The following is an 18,847-nucleotide window of genomic DNA, read 5'->3' on the forward strand; positions in this document are numbered from 1 at the left end:
GAGAATTTCGTTAAAAGCGTATTTCGGTGCTGATGACAAGGGCCATCTAATAACTTTAGGAATTTCAATATGCACATTGGACCAGAATCGAGACACAGTTTCATACTCCCACCATATGTGCATGTATGAGTTGCACACTTTTCCCTTAGAAAATGGAAGGAAGATCTCCTTGGATATTCACCTGAATCCAGGTGTGCGGGGCAAACTCTGTAATAATTAGGGTATGGTGGCAGCGAATCAGCTACTAGGGAAGCAGTTTAAATTTTAAAAGGAACAGCCTTTGTTGAGCAGACATGGAGGGAATGAGTCAGCATTTCTCTTCACCCCACATGGGCTTGCTTTGAGACAAAGGCTGGGCTAAAATCCACTACAAGAACCATGATTTAAGTATGGTTCCACATGATGTCTAAATTGGCCCTATTATATGGGCCTTTGGGCTTTTCTGAATAACTTTATAAAGTTGTTTCACTCATGGTTCAGGCTCTCATTTTCCCTTGCAGCATGATTTGATTCTGTGGCCACACACAAAGGGTAGCAGGCGCATAACAACGATCGGGCAAGGGGAGACAGTTGTCTGGGGGCCCCACTGCCTGGAGGGGCCCCCCAGAGGCACCTCACGTGACTCCCCATTGCCCCCTGCCCAGCCCCAAGGCTCCTCAGCCCCTTGCCCTCTTCGCCGTCTCTCCAGCTTGTTCTCCTGGCCGGCAATCGAGGCAGCAGGCAAGCTGCAAAGAGCTCCTTTTCACCCACCTCTCAGCTGATCGGCGGGTGGGCGGGGCTTCCACGGAGGTCTGGTGTAGGCCTCTGTGAAGCCTGAACTCCAGTAGGGCCCAAGCCAGCCAGGAAGGAGGAGGCAGCCAGAGTGGCCACCACTGTTCTCTGCAGCAGAAGACCCCCTGCTGCCAGGTAGAGTGTGAACTCCTTTTTGTGGTTACCTTCCCCACCCCCACCCCCACCCGGATATATAGGGATCTGCTTGCCATAGGGCTTTGATATGGGGGGGGGGGGACTGAGAAGTCTCTGAATATTTATTTTTAAACAGCTTGGAAAATTTGCTGGCTTAAAAAAAACTATCTAAAAAGTCCTATAAGTGGCTTGTTTCATGGCAGAAAATTACAAAAACTTCTGGAAGAAACAGTATTATATTTATTTTATTCATTCATTTATAAATGCACTTATGTTCAAGTTGTTTTGCAACCCAGAAGGTCTGAGTGAGAACTGTGAAGCATGCCTTCTGCTTTTATTTTATTTTATTTTTCTTGTGTGTGAACTGCTCCCCAATAACTTGCAGGGACTTCAGGGTCAATCTGGCCCACCTGTGAATGCAGCACCTCCATTCCAGAGGAGGAGATGTGTCTTAAAGGGCTTTAAAAGCCTCCTGTGAAAAACCTCCTGGAATCAAACTTGACTGAATTTGTTCAGAATTCTGAGAAAACAAACATAGGCTCACCCTGCATGGTTGAAAGTCTCCTTGGCTAATCTGCAGCGAGGGGCCCATTTTAATCATTCATCTTTCTAGTGTGTTCTAGGCATTAAAAGTAAAACAAATGTATAGTACTCAATGTATATCACTATATATTGTGACGTGTGCGTGTGTGTATTCAGTGAAATGTATTTCCAGGCAGCATACTTATTTTGGAATATCAGACTTAAATCCTTGGGGGCCTGGGGTGTGCGGAGGCCCTGGACTTTGAGTGGGGGGGCCCCATTTTAAAATCTTGTCTCTGGGCCCACTCCAACCTTGCTACGCCCCTGAAGGGTAGATAAAGGTTATTACAGTCATAGACCAGCAAAGGCCGCACTCAAAGCGCAGAACTCATGGGATTTTTGAAACTCTAGCGCTTGGAAATCTATCTCTTTTCATTACAGATTTAAAGCAGCAATGAATAGAGAAAGGTTTGCAAGCACTGAACAGCAGGTGGCGTTTCAAAAATCCCACAAGTTCTGTGCTTTGTGACTGGTCGAATTGCCCTGCAAGGGAGAACGGGGGTAGATTCATTACCATGCCCAGTTGCCACGAGGGCATCAGGGTTACAATTTCAGGCATAGTGGAGAATCTTGTTATTGTTGCGTTAGTCTTTACAGCAGTTTGTGTAATCTTTAGGAGAATCACTCTGAATGAATCATAGATCAGTCAAGTGTACCTGTATACTTGTTTGTGAGCAGAAATCACCTGATCAAGACAGATCAAAATCACAGTCAAGATCAAGGCACCAGGGATTGATTGGCAATGCCTCTCTCTCAGCCAACCAATCCTGTACAAGCAGCCCTGCATGCTTGTTTACTTCTCTCTGCAGTGCATATTGCCGAAGCCTTCTCTCTGGTACTCACCGGGAAAGTCCCAATTTAGCTAGTAAAACCACCATCCTTTCACCTAAAGGATCAAGAACCAACACTTTCTATCTGCAATAATGTACCTCCTGTGATTTCTTCTCCATTTGAACCGTATTTCTCCTGCATCCTTATGTGTGAATTATTTGCATGCTTTGGAAGAAATAAATCCATTCAAAACAAGTTGGCATTATAGTCCACTAGTTGGACACTTAATGGGATTTTAGGATGCTCATTACACCATTTAGGTGGTGTCATTATTTTCTTCCATCTGCAAGCAAAATAAAATGGGGAAATATAGGGTTGCCATGCCCCCCAGAATTTAGGGTAGCCCCTGCATTTTGGCTCCTCCACCCGGCTACTAAATCCCACCCAGATTTACACAGATTTCAAATGCACTGCCCAGATTGCTCGGATTTTACTCTGGAGCCAATCACATGGGAGGGCAGAGAAGGAGGGGAAAGCATACAGATCTGTCAAATAAATAAATAAAATGCAAATTAGCTGCCACATGATTTGCATAATATACAAATTAGGCCACCCGGATTTGGGAAGCTTGGATATGGCAACCCTAGGGGAAGAAGATAAATTCTCCCCCACTTACCTCATAGTGGTGGTGGAAGATTCTTTGGAGGCTCCAGCTGGCATGCCTAGCATGGTGCTGAGACCGCTGGGAAGCATAGCGCTGGCACTTGTTCAGCAGGGAAATCAAGCATCCCATGTAGCCATCACAAGTTACCAGCAACTCCTCTGCTGGCTGCCCAGGAGCCTCCCCTTGGCTTCCGCAACACGGTCTAAGTTCAACTGCATGGAAACAAAATCATAACATGATTGCCAGGTAAGACGAAAGATTGAGTGTAAGCAAAAAGCAGTCTGGCATTTCCCGCATCCCCAGTTCTCATGGACCAGTTGCATGAAGGAGAGTTGGTGGAACGCACTGCCTGGGATGCTTTTGCTAACTGTTTGCTGGCCACATCCCTATGTTTGCACATTATTAATTTATGAAGCCATCTAAGAGGCATTATCAAAGCTGTATGTACGGATAAACCAACCTGAGTTCTTACTCATATCATCATCTGTGATGAGGAGATAGTGATCCACAAACGCGTGGGACTTGACCAGCACGGCTTCCACGCTGTTCTTGGCCAACTGGCCCATTCTCGTTCCCATCACAACACTCATGCTACTGGTTACCATGGATGTTGTCATCCTCATGCTGCCCTGTACGGCGTCTTTGGTTCTACAGGCCATTCCTGATAGTCTGCGGGTTACTACGTCTTTGGCACCTGTGACTTTAGAAGACATCAACTCCTTGGTATCGAAGACAACCTACAAGAACCAAAGGAAAGGTGGCTTTGGATGTAAGCAGTAATCTTCAATCTTTTCATACCCAGGACTCACCTTTAACTATAACCTAAGGCATGGGACTTTAGTGGGTTTTTTTAAAGAGATCTGCTATCCTGGGAGGAAGAGACTATTAAGCAGCACACAGTCAAGCACTGGATCACCCAGTGGCCAGCAATCAGGAAACTATAATGAGATGAAAGGGGATCAACAGCCCAGTGACCTAATTGTGGTGTTTGGGGTTAATCCATTCCTTGTTCCAGGCCAGCTTTTGAATGGTGCTTTAGATTCTTTTATTCCAGCTCTGGAGTTGAGGTGGGGCTAACAAACAGCCAGCAGCAAGAGCACTGAAGGCAGACTGCATTTGTCTCTCTGCAAATAATATCTCATCAAACTGTTAATATTTCTGATTCAACGCCACTGTCTTGTCCTTGCATACAACTCTTTCCTCTGGATTCTACACTAATGAGAACTGGGCTTTGTGGCAGGAAGATAAGCTACCTCAGAGCAATACGGTATGTCAGAGAGGGCAGAGGCAGACCCCTCTAACACTATTTTTTAATTATTATGACATGTAAGCTGCTTTTAGGGTCCCTTTTGATTAAGAGATAGAAACTAATTGGATAAATGAACAAAAATAAATACAGACTATGTTTGTTCATCATACAAATACACCATCCTGCTTTTCTACCAGGAATGACAGGGTTCCTGTAGTATTAATAGAAGATGGTGACTGACCAGGAGAGAGATCTTGGGGTCGTGGTGGACAGCTCGTTGAAAGTATCAGTGTGTGGAAGCTGTGAAAAAGGCCGATTCCCTGCTAGGGATAAATTAGGAAGGGAATTGAAAATAAAAATGCTAATATTATAATGCCCTTATACAAATCTATAGTGCAGCCACATGTAGAGTACTGCATACTGTTTTGGTCACCGTATCTTAAGAAGGATATTGTAGAACTGGAAAAGGTGCAGAAGAAGGTAACTAAGATGATCAGGGGCCTGGATCACCTTCCTTATGAAGCTAGGCTATAGCATCTGGGGCTCTACCTTGGAAAAGAGGCAACTAAGGGGAGACATGATCGAGATGTCTAAAATTAGGCATGGAGTGGAGAGGGTGGACAGAGAGAATTTTTTCTCCCTCTCTCACAACACTAGAACCAGGGGTCATTCCATGAAACTGAAGGTCGGGAAATTTAGGACCGACAAGAGGAAGTACTTTTTCACACATCGCATAATTAATCTATGGAATTCTCTGCCATGAGATGTGGTGATGGCCACAAGTTTGGATGGCTTTAAAAGGGGCTTAGACAAATTCATGGAGGTCTATCAATGCTACTAGGCTGGTGGCTGTGGGCCACCTCTAGCCTCAGAGACACGATGCCTCTCAATACCAGTTGCAGGGGAGCAACAACAGGAGAGAGGGCATGCCCTCACCTCTTGCCTGTGGGCTCCCCAGAGGCATCTGGAGGGTCACTGTGTGAAACAGGATGCTGGACTAGACGGGCCTTGGGCCTGATCCAGCAGGGCTGTTCTTATGTTGGGAAGTTCAGCTGGTCATGCAGTGGAATGAGACATACTAACAATTTTCTCTGCTACACAAATATTAAAACCACATCAGCTCTATCCTTTTATGCCTTTGGTCACCTTCTCCTGCCTTTCTCTTTAAAAAAAGAAAAAAGAAAATGGTGGCAATGCCACTGTTATGACCCATCTTAGGTCAGGATATGACCCCCCACTTGGGGTCTCCTTCCACTAGCTGGATTAAGAAAGGATAGCAGTGAATAGATTGCAAACGGGATAGCTTAATGTTAAGTTTTCAGATACAGAGGTAGGCCTTAAGAACATGACCCTCAGGCCTTTCCCCCAAAGATTTGTCAGGGGAGGAGCCGTGCAATAAAAGCATCATTGCTGTTAGGGAGTCCATATATTTCCCCCCAAAAGAAAGTGATACTGTTGTGGGAAAATTGCATTTTCCTAATGTTTCAAAATAATAATAATGGCCATGGTTCTGAAATCAACTTTGGGCAGGACATCTAATAGCAATGATACACAACCCTGCCCCCTGCCATGTTATGGCCACAAATACAATGCACTGTCACATGTGGCAGCTGAAGGCCCTTTTCTCCTTTCCTTGAGATATCCAGCAACCAGTTTCCCACAGGAGGCTTTTTCTGGTTGCTTGTGAGAGTTACCTGCTTGCAGGATCTTGAAGGGGATCATAATTTGTTCCAGGGAAAATAGGATTCTCATCCCCCTGCTGTAGAGTATCCGTTGTGATCGTTTGTGCAGCTTGGATTGTGCTTGCTGAGTTTCACAGGAATCTATTGGCTAGTACTCATGTCATCACTGGTGACAAGCAATACAATTCCTCTCCCCAAACCTACCTTATTTTGCCACTTCCCCAAACTTCAACCTAGGTAAAGACAGAGCTTTAGGAGTGAAACCAGAAGTGATCCCCCAAATCCAAGTGAGTTGGGAGACTGGCTTTCATTGTACAATATGATGACTAACAATGCTTTAAAGCTCTCCCAGTGGAGAATTCATCTGCCTCCTCGTATTGGCTCTTGACAGTGCTGCCTCCAGCTGTTCTGACCCTACTGGGAATCTCTCTCAAAACATCATGGTGAGCTTGCTCAAGTGAAGAAAAATATCCCCAATCATAGTTAAGAGAAAGTAAAGGCAGGCAGTTCAACTGACGCTTTTCTCTTTCTTCTTAAAGTTAAGGGGAAAGACCACAGCAGAAAAGGGGAGGCATGCAATGCCATTAATGGTATTCTGCAGAGGGACATTGGAGATACATCACTGAGGTCTTGAACCAGGGACTTGGGTAACCTGGCCAAGGAACCTCCTTGCTGTGTTGCTGGGCGGTGTGCAAGCAGAGGAAACTGCTGAACTCCGCAGTAGCTCAGAGGCTGTATTGCAGCATTCAGCCCAGCAGGAATTGGGTGACTTGAGGAACCAATAGGATCCCATCCAGCTTATATAACTGCTGATTCCTGTCTCCTCTGAGCAACTTGATGCTTTGTGCAGGCCAAGTGGCACAGACTGCCTGAAGCCCTAGTTTGGAGATTCTCACTATTTGGGGGGCAAGTTTGGCAAAAACTCTTCAATACGAGAGCTATTTTCCACTACACTGACTTTCCCAGCACTGGGGAAGGGGGGCAGCTTTAGGAAAAACAAAGCCCTGCCATACCCCAATGCCATCTTGGAAGGTGTGTGCACGGAGTGCTGGGAAGCACAGTCCTTCCCAGGGCTTTCCTTGGGGAAAGTGATCGGAAGGGCTATAATTCCCGGCACTCCATGTGTGCCTGCCTTCCAAGATGGCACTGGGCTTAAGACGGCTGGTATTCTGATAGCAAGCATGAATTGTCCCCTTTGCTAACCAGGGTCCACCCTGGTTTGCATTTGAATGGGAGACTACATGTAGGAGCACTGCAAGATATTCCCCTTATGGGATGGGGCCACTCTGGGAAGGGCATCTGCATGCTTGCATGCAGAAGGTTCCGAGTTCCCTCCCTGGCTTCTCCAAGATAGGGCTGAAGGAGACTCCTGCCTGCAACCTTGGAGAAGCTGCTGGCAGTCTGTGTAGACAGTACTGAGCTCGATGGACCAATGGTCTGACTCAGTAGAAGGCAGCTTCCTATGTTCCTATTAGGGCTTCATTTTCCTTAAAGAAGCCTGAACGGTGCTGTGCAAAGCACAACACCGTGCAGTGGGAACGGTTGCCTCTGTGTGGTGCCGGAGATTCTGTATTTGGCTTTGACCGAAGCGTTGCACAGGCCTAATAAGCCATCAATTAAGGAACCCCACTTAGGGTCAATGGAAGCTGCCACTGGCTCCCAGGCTTTGAAGTGTCTTAGCTGAACGTCTAGTGAGCTGTTGGACTGCCTGCTTGTTTCCTTCCAGGCCATTCGATTTAACACCTACAAAACATGCTGTCGCTGAATAATGACTCTCACTATTGTCAGTTTGTGGGTAGGGCTGGTCCAGGAGGCACCCGTGTCTGTCAGCAGACTGGCAACTCCTCTTTAGGGAGGCCTGGCTCACACTTTTTAATAATTTCTGAAAGATTTCCATCACGAACCTGATCAGCTGTCTGTTGAAGGATAGGCAGCTTCTCCTCCACTGTGTCTAAGCCCCTACAGGCATATTTGTTTGCTGTTGCAACTAGAGAGAGAGAGAGGTGTTTAATATTTTTGTCGGAAATCATTTTAAGTCTCATTAAAACATTTCATTGCATATTATGGCTTGTGATGTCAAAGCACACTGTGTTAAGAAGTCCCACAAGGAAGTTTTCCCACAAGACGTCCCACAAGACATCCCACAAGAAGGCACATTTCAGATGGTAATTGGTTTTCCAAGGTAAGGTTCACCACCAAAAGGTCTCTACTCTCTTTCCCAGCCAGCCTCCCATCCTGGATGAAAAGGACTGTGAGCAAGGGTGTTGTGAACCAAGCCTGATTTGTATACTAGATATGCTCTGGAGCAAGCATATGAAATTAAGCTTGTTTCACCAGTGTCACAAAGTGACCAGTTCTTTATACAGTGACCATGTACAGTCTGGGCATGAAGGTAGAAAGAAGATCCAAAGCACTCCCAAATAATTCAGTGGGCTTTATTGTAGAAAGTTGCTCATCAGGATAAAATTCAAACAGGTCACTCAAATTAAACATGTTTCCGATTCAAGGTGTAGTGCAATGTGCCTGGCTATCACATGTGTGTGCAATCAATAATTACAGCTGTCTAACAAATCCTAATAAAATATTTAGAGAGAAACAGAGAGGGGAGAAGGAAGGAGGGCTTAGGAAAGGGATAGCAGTGATTAATAGGGAGGAGGGAAAGGGGGGAGCAGCTGAGCTGTGCATTGAATAGGCATCTCACCAGGTTCACGAAGAAGGCTTCAAAGGACTTGTTTATTGCTGGGGCTTGGGAGTGATGCAGGCTTCAGATGGAAAAGGCTGGTGCTGGATTTCATAGACAGAGTCAGCCCATGATTCTTCGCCCCGCGGCAAGAATCACTGAGCAGTCTCTTGTCTGCAGGTTTCAGGCCTCTGCTTAGCTACACATCTAGACAGCAGGCACTTGGGATGCGCACATGAGCAAATATTGCTTGTTAGGCAAAGATTGCTACCTTCTGTCTGGAGAACTCAGTTCTTATAGCTGTTTTTTAATTTGATCTCCATAGAGTCTATTCAAAATATTATCATCCTTCCTGGATCACAAAAGGCGACAATTTGCTGTTACCCTCTTGATACTATCTTTTAATTATTGATATTAATTCAGGATATTAGGTCAATCCAGGGTGATCAGGATCTGAGTCCCATCTCCTGTTTCTGTTGTTGGGCAGAGTATCGTTCTATTGAGATTCCCAAAGCAAATCTGCATCTCTAAGCTTGCAAATGGGCATCTTCGCTTGTTTTTCTGGTGCCTGGTCCCCTGAGAGTGTTAAAAAGGTGTTAAGAGAAGGAAAATTCAAGGCTATAGGTGTGAGAGAGAGCAGTTAAATCATTTTCTTTTGTGTGCATCTACCTAGGGTGGAATTCTAAAGATAGCAATAGGGTATAAACAATGTTTCTAATTCTACGTAGCAGATATTTCTTTAGAGAAAGACAGGATTATCCCCTGGCAATTCAAGACAATTCACTGGATAGCAGAGCAATCACCCATGATTGGTGTGAACTCCACCGTGATAGCATTTGGATATATGTGAGACAGGAAAGCAGTCCTGGCCATTGTGTCTCTTGAGTACCCATTTCACAAACATTGAGAAACATTGCTGGATTGCCCTCACCTTCACAAAGCAATTACCATCTGTCCCAGAGGCAAGTCATGAGACCTGGGTGTCATGTACTGGTCAGTTCATCTGAGTTCAGGCATTAATTGATTCCTTAATAAAATGGAATCAGACACAGGCCTGGATTCTACATAATTCTGGATTGGTAACTCTGGGTTTAATGTTGGAGTCAGGGTATCCACAACAAGGAGTATGTCTTGTTTTAGTATTTAAAAAACATGCCCAAATCTCTGGAATCAACATGTAGAGGGGAGATGGTTGGCGATTCAAAGTATATAGCAGTGGGCATATATGCCTCTATTGAGGCAAAAGTAGAATTTTGTTGAAAATTGGAAAAACAAACAACAGAAATAGATAGGCATCAGACTATATTAATGGGACTTTTTTTGGAACTTCTTTTTGTAATGTAGGCTGTAGGGATATAACAGATTTGAGGAAAAACTGTGGGGAAATTACCAAGATGATTGAGCACTATGGTTTATATGATATTTGGTAAATCATACAGATGCGAGGGAGTAGACCTTTTATTTCTTATTTTTATTTTTTAGATAGACATAATTCGTATATGAGAATAGAAGATACAGGCCAATGTATACAGGCGTTGATAATAATTAACGTTACATGAACTACGGGGGAGAGAATGTTTAACCTCTAGGCAAGATCTTGATTATTGATAATAACACTTGTTCCAAGGATGAGATGGAAGTCCTTATAGTGTGTGTTTGTGAGTGTTTGTATTATTTGTGTTTGTCTTTGATGTTGTCATAATTCAATAAAAAGTATGTGTAAAAAAAACAAAAAAAACCAAACATGTAGAGGGGAGATGAGATCATGCCCAGTGTCCCACTCCCAATATCTGCACCTTCTTCTGGAGGTCTATAAAGTGTTGATCTGAAGGTCTGAATAGAATACAATTGTGCATGCATAGCAATCAGGGACTGTGCCTTTCACAGGCTCTCAAATATGCAGACAGAGCCTACAGTGTGTGCATAGAATTCTACATTAAAAGAGCTGTTTTCAGCTCTTTTAATCAATGCATGGCGGTCAAGAATGAAAAGGTAAGTGTGATCCTACTCCCTACTCTACATGGGGATTACCTGGAGCATTTCCAGATGGGGCTTTTAGCTCACCTCTCCTCTGGAATGGAGAGGGTACGTTCACATATCAGCCAAATTTACCCTGAAGTCCCTGGGAGCTATCGGGGAGCACTCCAGACACAATTCAGGTTTTTCATTACCCATTAGAGTGTAACCTGATTTATATCTGGGGTAAAAAAAAAATCAACTTTTTGCATCGGATTTTTGGGGCAAATTCGGACTTGCAGTATCTGCACAAATATAGTGTCCATCCGTCCATCTATCCATCCTGGTAGTTCCCAATACTTGTGACAAATGTGACAATAGAGTGTTACAGGCATGAGGAAGAAATAGGACCAAAGGCATGGCGCTGCAAATATGGGGGGTACTTGATTCATAATGCTCATTTCTGCCAATCTTGATTGATGCAGGAAGTTGTAAGTGGCAGGAGCAAGGGCTTGGCCAGGAGTCCTGTGTAAGCAGGGGAGCTGTCGCACACAACACAAAGAATCACAGCTGCACCTGCACAGCTAGGTGAGGACCCTCTTTACAGCAGAGTGCACCTAGGTAATTTTGGAGCCTGGTCCTAAAGGCCACTGGAGGCCCCTCCCCCTGCAAATTAAGCATCATCATGCTCTGCCTGGCAACCACACCATCCAGGACAGACTAAAGAGGATTTGGGCCCCCCCCAAGGGCTGTGGAGGCCCTGGACTTTGGCCCCAAAGTTCAGGGGTGAGAGCACCTCTGTTTTACAGAGCAGGTGCACCAGCATGGAGCAGGTTTGGACGGATATTTTTAAAGGGGGGCTGATTTCTCTGCCTCTTCCTGGATCTTCTCAAGGTCCTGATCCAGAGTACATGTGGGGCTTGCCTCCAAACTGAGGGTATTATCTTTTGCTGTCGAAGCGCCACTGGGATCAGGCGCAATCCTGGTGGTTCTTACAATTAACCATGACTGGGCTTGGCTTCTTTAGCCTGGTTTTGGTTGACCATAAGAACAGCCTCTAGAGTTCACTACAAATGTGCAGAGGCCTCCTGAGCTCAATGCAAGTTGAGAAAGTCATTGTGTGAGTGGGGAGACATTTGACAAAGCTTGTGAGCTTATTTTAGAACTGTTCGTTTCCAGCCAAGTTCAAGCCTGTGCTTTTCAGTACACCCTGAAACTCAGCCATTTCTATTTCAGTTTTACTCACGCTGAGGCTCAAGTGTCGTCAGAATGGGTTGTGCCCTGCTGGCTGCTGCCCCAGACAGGGCCTTCACCCCTTTCTCTGCTTCATCACACACAGTCTGAAGGTAGGCACTTTTTGCTTTGATGCAGGTGTAGTTTGAAGAAACCAGATCACAGACAGAGCTAACCAAGGGCAGACTGCTGACTCTCTTTAAAATATTCTGGCAAAGAAAGCCCAGAAAAGTTGCATCCATTAACATAGGAACATAGGAAGCTGCCATATTTATTTTATTGTTACATTTGTATACCGCTTTTCATTAAAACAATCCCAAAGCAGTTCACATAGAAAAATTAAAACAAGACTATAAAAATTACACAATTAAAATATTACGCTTAAAAATAAAAACAGAGATCTAACTAATACGATTTAAAAATACGTGCATAAAATAACTGTACAAAATAGAAAGAAGCAGCAGAGGAGACAATCACATAAAAACCTGGGTAAAAAGCCAAGTTTTCGTATGCATTCTAAAAGCCGTGATGGAGACCGAGGAGCAAATAGCCACAGGGAGAGCATTCCGGAGTCTGAAACATATGCTGAATCAGACCATTGGTCCATCTAGCTTCGTACTGTCTTCACAGACTGGCAGTGGCTTCTCCAAGGCTGCAGGCAGGAGTGTCTCTTAGCCCTATCTTGGAGATGCCAGAGAGGGAACTTGGAACCTAGATGCTCTTCCCAGAGCAGCTCCATCCCTTAAGGAGAATATCTTACAGTGCTCACACTTCTAGTCTCCCATGCAAATGCAACCCTGCTTAGCTAAGGGGACAAGTCATGCTTGCTGCCACAAGACCAGCTCTCCTCTCCTCATTAAATATTGGCTAGCTGGTTAAGCTGTAATACTCATGCTGGAATATGCGTAACTGCTGAAGTATTCAGGGCAGTCTAACCATGCTTACTCAGAAGCCTGTCCTGGTGAGTTGAATGGGACTTCTTATTCTCTAGTACAGGAATGGGTGGACTTTTGTTCTGTAGATCTGATTTGTTTTTACTAGAGCCCTGAACTTCTCCAACCAGAATCAGATGCAAAATTGTGGTTCCTGCACCTTTAAAATTAAACACATCCTCTTTGCAGGTTTAGCCCATGTAGCTGGTCACCTCTGGACATAACGGGGAACCTGAGGCAAACTCACTTCAGGTTCACCCCCTGTGATGTTCGAATGAGCGGAATCATGGTTCCCGGACCCAACTGGAGTTCTGATTTGATTTCACTCCCAAACCTAGGGAGGAACCCTTGGTTTGTAGTGAGTTCCACTCACCCAACCAAAGGTCCGTGTCCCTGCTAACTGAGCAAAGAAGCACCTTTTAAAAGTGGTCATTTTCTTTACGGAACATAGGAACATAGGAAACTGCCATATACTGAGTCAGACCATTGGTCTATCTAGCTCAGTATTGTCTTCACAGACTGGCAGCGGCTTCTCCAAGGTTGCAGGCAGGAATCTCTCTCAGCCGTATCTTGGAGAAGGCAGGGAGGGAACTTGAAACCTTCTGCTCTTCTCAGAGCGGGTCATCCCCTGAGGGGAATCTCTTGCAGTGCTCACACATCAAGTCTCCCATTCATATGCAACCAGGGCAGACCCTGCTTAGCTATGGGGACAAGTAATGCTTGCTACCACAAGACTTCTATCCCACTGGCTGGCATGGGCTGTCCTTCCAGAGTCGGAGGAAGTCCACGGAGCCAGCCCCGCCCCTCTTGCTGGCTCTCAGACCGAAGGTTGTGGTGGTCTGGGAGTCCGGGGCGGGGGACGGCAAAATGAGGGTCTGTTGGACTCGCAGTTTGCCATTCTGTCCAAAGGGGGCCGTTGCTTCCTGTTCACTCAGTTCAGTGCATAATAATTGCCTACTCAATTGCCTCTGTTGCTTTCTGTTTGTGCAGAGAGGGAAGTCTTTAATTACTTATTTCCTCTCACTTTTTCTTTTCTTGTTTTAAGGCAGAAATGACACATAGCTCTATTTTACTATGGAAAGGAAAAAGAAAAAAGTAAGGAGGAAACCAGCATGAAGCCTCCTGCCCCTCCAATGCAGAGAACAGAAAGTGACCTGGGGAAATTCACAGAGATGCAGTTCTGTTAGGCTGCTCTTTCACTGCACCGGGGTCTTCTTTGCTCTTATGTGACGTATGTTAGCCGATATGTATAGATCTGTATCTCTGTATGTCAGCCAATAGGTACAGATCTATATCTGTGCACCCTGTGCAGAGATCACACGAGTGTTCACCATAATGTGTGAACAGGGCTATACGATGCAAACAGACTTACCTCCCCTTCCAAGCTATCATCAGAGATCCCTGAGGATGTGTTGCTTTGTTCTGGCTTTGCAGAAGACATGGTGGCTTCACTGGTCCCTGGAAAGAGAAAATGATTGTGTCAGAGGACCATTATAGCCTAATGGCCACATATGAGTCCAATGGCTGAGTGTTGCCTGTAAGAGAGAAGATGGGTAACTAAGAAGCCATATGCCTTCTTTTTCTAAGAACGTCTTTCATGGATAAAGAAGCTTCACAACACCCGCTTGGTTGTCTCTTTTAAAGCACTTCCATCACCACTGGGGCTGTGATAAATACCACACCTCCCCGCCGCCACCCCTAGTGAGGAATAGAGAGTAACTCCTTGGGTTTCTCTCAAGACACATACAACCTCACCTATGCAAGGCAAATGGAAAAATCTGAAGTCTTCCCAAGTGAAAAACTCTAGTCAATTCCACATTTGGGGACAGTTCAGACAAGTCTGCAGGGTCTCTTGTTAGGTTTTCCTTAACTGCCATACCAAATTTGCCTTTCCTAGCAGTTATCCAATACATGTGATAACTCTGAACCATCTCTCTCTCTCTCTCTCTCTCTCTCTCTCTCTCTCTCTCTCTCTCTCTCTCTCTCACACACACACACACACACACACACACACCCCACCCCCCGCATAATCCACTTGTGGAATTCTCTGCCAGAAGATGTGGTGACAGCCAACAACCTGGATGGCTTTAAGAAGGGTTTGGATAACTTCATGGAGAAGAGGTCTATCAACGGCTACTAGTTGGAGGGCTGTGGGCCACCTCCAGCCTCAAAGGCAGGATGCCTCTGAGTAGCAGTAGCAAGGGAGTAACAGTAGGAGCGAGGGCATGCCCTCAACTCCTGCCTGTGGCTTCCAGCAGCATCTTGTGGGCCACTGTGCAAAACAGGATGCTGGACTAGATGGGCCTTGGGCCCGATCCAGCAGGGATGTTCTTATGAAGGAGTGCAATGATTGTAGGCCTCTGAGCTACATTTGGTCCCCTTAATGTACCATTTTATAGGTCTTGCACTATCAGTGTGCATGCTATTTTTCTCCTGTGCTGCCCCTTATGCTGGAACTGCCTCCCAGAATATCTGTGTGGTGCCATCTCCCTCCCTCCCTCAAAATGCTTTTCCATGAAGCCTTTGGCATGAACCCTCAGTCCCCATATTTTACTGCAGGGGTTCCCCAGCCTGTGGTACTCCAGATCAGTGTTCTCTTTAACAGGGATTCCCAGATGTTGTTGACTACAACTCCCATAATCCCCAACCAAAGCCCATTGCAGCTGGGGATGCTGGGAGTTGTAGTCAACAACATCTAGGAATCCCTGTTAGAGGGAACACTGCTCTAAATGTTGCTAAACAACTCCCATCATCCCCAGCCACAATAAATTCTAGCTGGGTGTGATGGGAATTGTAGTTCAGCAACATCTGGAATACCACTAGTTGGGAATTCCTGCTCTTCTGTAACCAAGCATAAGAATGTGTCACTGTAATAAATGCATATTCTACCTGTTCACCCCTACCTCCATTTCCCTCCACTGTTCCTGTTTCCTTTCTCTTCCTCTGTTGCTCCCCCATGTTGAATTCCAGACTGTAAACCTCTTGGGGCAGGGACCTACCATGTAGCCAGTCTGGCAGCTAAGTGAAGAGCAATTAGGCTCTTTCTCACAATTCTAAATTAGGGTACAAGACATACGCTAGCTACCCAAGTTTGGGAGCTGGGTGTGCTCCCATTTTCCAGTTGTCTGTGAGTAAAAGCAAGGTAGGAGTGGGAGGAAGCGATCGTCTGCAAAGCAGCAGCTGGGTTAAAGGGCTCCGTCCTACTCAGTAGCTGTACCCAGCTCTTTAAGGAAGTAGGACGAAAAGTCCTCCCAGCCAGCTGTTGCTTAGAAGATGACCACTTCCTCCCTCCCGTCCCTTGCTCTTTACTCACAGACTGGAAAACGAGACTGTGCACAGCTCCCGAACTTGAGTAGGATGCATCTCCTACCCTAATTAGTTTGCATTTTATTTATTTATTTGACAGTTTTGTATACTTTCCCCTCCTTCTCTGCCCTCCCATGTGCTCAGATCCAGAGTAAAATCCGGGCAATCCGGGCAGTGCATTTGAAATCTGTGTAAATCCGGGTGGAATTTAGCAGCTGGGTGGAGGAGCCAAAATCCAGGGGCTACCCTAAATTCCGGGGGACATGGCAACCCTAGGCTGGGCACAGTTCCTGTATCACTGTTCCCCCATCCCTCCTTCTCCATGTGGTCTTCTGGTAAAAAACCATTTAGTGAGCAAGGTCTAAAACTCAAGAGCATCCGTACGATGGAACCAGCATCTTCCAAATGTTGACTAAGCTTCAAAAGCAGCTGCTCTTATTACCTTTTGTATGGCAACACTGAGTCTGGAACGGCAGGAGGATGCTTGAATTATTCCATTAGTCTTATTCTACATGCGGACACCTCGCTAGGGAGAGCTTCATTTCGGGCAGCATTTTCACTGTGGACTACACTGGCCCATAGGAACCAGTGGCGTGCTTCAAAAGTTCATTCCCAGGGTATATGAGAACGGACTTGGGTAAAACAGTTTTGTGGGTAAAACAAAGAGATTTTGCTGTGGGATAAAATAGTCATGGGGGAAACCAGCTGTGACAAGGCATGGTGCTTCTATTGTTTCTTCAGCCTGGTAAGCACTGAGGTAGGAACCCATGTCAACCAATCACGCCACTTATGTAAATTGGTTTCATTATGACTGCTGGTTCAACTGGATACAGCTGGAGTTAAGGCTTCAAATCCTATGCACATTTGCTTGGGGACACAGTCCACTGAAACCAATGGGACTTGCTTCTGAGCAAAGATGCATAGGATCTCAGAGACTGCAAGCTATCAAATCTGGGCTTTTTAAAATTGCAGCAAAGAGAATCAGCAGGCTTTCTACATTTAGGGCCAGTTCAACATGATCAGAGCGATGTCCAGAAAGGGCAAACTCGGAGATCCTAGGGGTGTACATTCTCCTACAAAGCCTGTTCTGTGAACCCAGGAAAAATCAGTGATCTCAGGTCGGCACCATGCCTACCTGGCCTCTTAGATCTGAACTCCAGCTGTTGATGCCAGGTAAAAGTTGGGTTGGTGCCAATCTGAGGCCACTGATTCCCCCCAGCTTCACACAACACGCTGTGTGGGAGCATGCATGCTACCGGGATCTTGGGCTTTCCTTTATTGGACAATACTATGATTGTGTCAATCTGCCCTTAGTTTCTTTTCTTTCTTCCTGGAACGATTTCCAGTTGGATGGTTTTGAAGCAGCCATAGGCAAAAAAGCATTAATCATTGAAGGCCAAAAGACACCACAATATTTATCATGTGGTATCTACATTTATCATGAAGTTGCTGATCTGTGTTGCTAGCTACGTCACACAGCTGTCATTAACGGGACCTTCTTTTTATGTGAAAGTAACCAGATAGTTGTCAGGGCACAACCCAGAGAAGGAGCCTGTACCTTGGAGCCAATCTCCATGGTTGCTACAGCTCCGTGAGCTGTGCCATCTCCCTATCACCATTGAGTGGGGTTGGTGGCATGGGAGGCCAGCAATGAAAACAGAAAAGCCTGGCTCCCCCCTGTTTAAGTCCGTCGCTTGTGCAGTGAAATCTAATGCCCCATGCAAGTGCAAGCAAAACAGAAATTGAAATACTCATAGCCAAGGGGGTCTGATAAGCAAGGGTAATGAACAGAATAGGGGCCACTGCAGAAAAGACTCTGCTCCTGATAGATTACACTTCAGCCTTCACAAATAATGGAGCTGTAAATCCCATTAGATGACTGGAGTATATCAGAGGGGAATCCATAAGGGGGACTCCCCTTATGTCTTGATCACTGTTCAAAAGGAATAAGGGGATAGTGTAGTGTGCCCCTCTGCAGTGACCATGGATATTGGCCCATTTAAAGGTTCAGGCTTCTTTTCAAAGTTTTCACTTGCTATCTGGAAGGCAGTGTGCTTATCCAGCTAGAGATGTGTATTCATTTAGTTAATAAATTTAAAAAAGTAGAAACAAATCCAAGAGGAATGGATGAAATCCAGGTGCCATTGATTTCATCTATGACACATTTGTTTTCATATTCTCCTAGTAGCCAGGCTAGCTCAGATAGAGGTTAGGCTTGCAGGGGAGGGAAGAAAGAGCATGGTAAAGGGAAATTTACATTAAACTGTCCCATCTGAATCTAAAACACATTTTAGTAAAAGTGTCCAAGATAATGATAGGTCTTGTTTCCACACAGAACCATTCAATCACAAGATGAAGGACCTGGACGTCTATACAAGAGAGGGGCTTGTGGCGTGTGTATGTGTGTGTGTGTGTGCGCGTGCCTGTCTGTCTGAGTTCTTTCTCTCTGGAGTGTATCCAGACTCTACAGTTGTTCTGTTCTTTATCTTTGTGCAAATAAAGTTCCCAATGCATCACCTGTTGCAGTTTCTTTAAATATTTTCAGTCAGTTTTAAAGGGTCTATTAAAGATATGCTCCTTCCCTTCTACACTGTATTTGTGGGGGATTAAATGTGTCTGACCTTCCTCAGATGATACTGAAATGTAATACATTCTTTCTCCTCATGGGAGGTATGTTAGATTTGAGTTTTTAAAAATATCCTTTTATTATCCGGACTCTAATAAAGTTAATGAGCAATGTCTCACGCCAAGAGCAGAGTGAGTCATTTGTTTTCAATAGAGAAGGGGGAGAATTTCTTAATATTCACTTCAGACCTGCCACTGCAACCACCATCATAATAAACACAGGCATATATGTCCATACGTGTCTGTGGAGATACGACTTCA

General features: G+C 45.2%; 1 protein-coding gene and 1 long non-coding RNA gene across 7 annotated transcripts in view; one reads left to right on the forward strand and one right to left on the reverse strand.

Annotated features, from left to right (window-relative positions):
• Positions 1 to 18,847, reverse strand: part of LOC128325631 (perilipin-3-like) — a 28,613-nt gene that overhangs the window by 5,640 nt on the left and 4,126 nt on the right. For 3 of the 5 annotated variants that reach the window (XM_053251226.1, XM_053251227.1, XM_053251229.1), the window contains 5 exons: positions 14,028 to 14,113; positions 11,737 to 11,932; positions 7,759 to 7,841; positions 3,384 to 3,660; positions 2,936 to 3,135 (listed from right to left, as the gene is read on the reverse strand). In XM_053251226.1, coding sequence (XP_053107201.1) covers positions 2,936 to 3,135; positions 3,384 to 3,660; positions 7,759 to 7,841; positions 11,737 to 11,932; positions 14,028 to 14,113 — 842 coding nt within the window. Of the gene's footprint in view, positions 1 to 2,935; positions 3,136 to 3,383; positions 3,661 to 7,758; positions 7,842 to 11,736; positions 11,933 to 14,027; positions 14,114 to 16,403; positions 16,669 to 18,847 lie in introns of those variants that run through there. The other 2 variants (XM_053251228.1, XM_053251225.1) reach the window with 2 other exon arrangements.
• On the forward strand, positions 785 to 18,477 carry LOC128325633 (uncharacterized). Of its 2 annotated transcripts, XR_008307525.1 has the most exons (4): positions 785 to 906; positions 11,727 to 11,836; positions 13,701 to 13,886; positions 18,297 to 18,477. It is a non-coding gene; the product is annotated as an uncharacterized LOC128325633 (long non-coding RNA). The 2 variants fall into 2 exon arrangements; XR_008307524.1 differs by lacking the exon at positions 18,297 to 18,477 and having other exon boundaries at positions 13,701 to 14,108.

The sequence above is a fragment of the Hemicordylus capensis genome, chromosome 5, assembly GCF_027244095.1.
Source record: "Hemicordylus capensis ecotype Gifberg chromosome 5, rHemCap1.1.pri, whole genome shotgun sequence".
Taxonomy (NCBI): Eukaryota; Metazoa; Chordata; class Lepidosauria; order Squamata; family Cordylidae; genus Hemicordylus; species Hemicordylus capensis.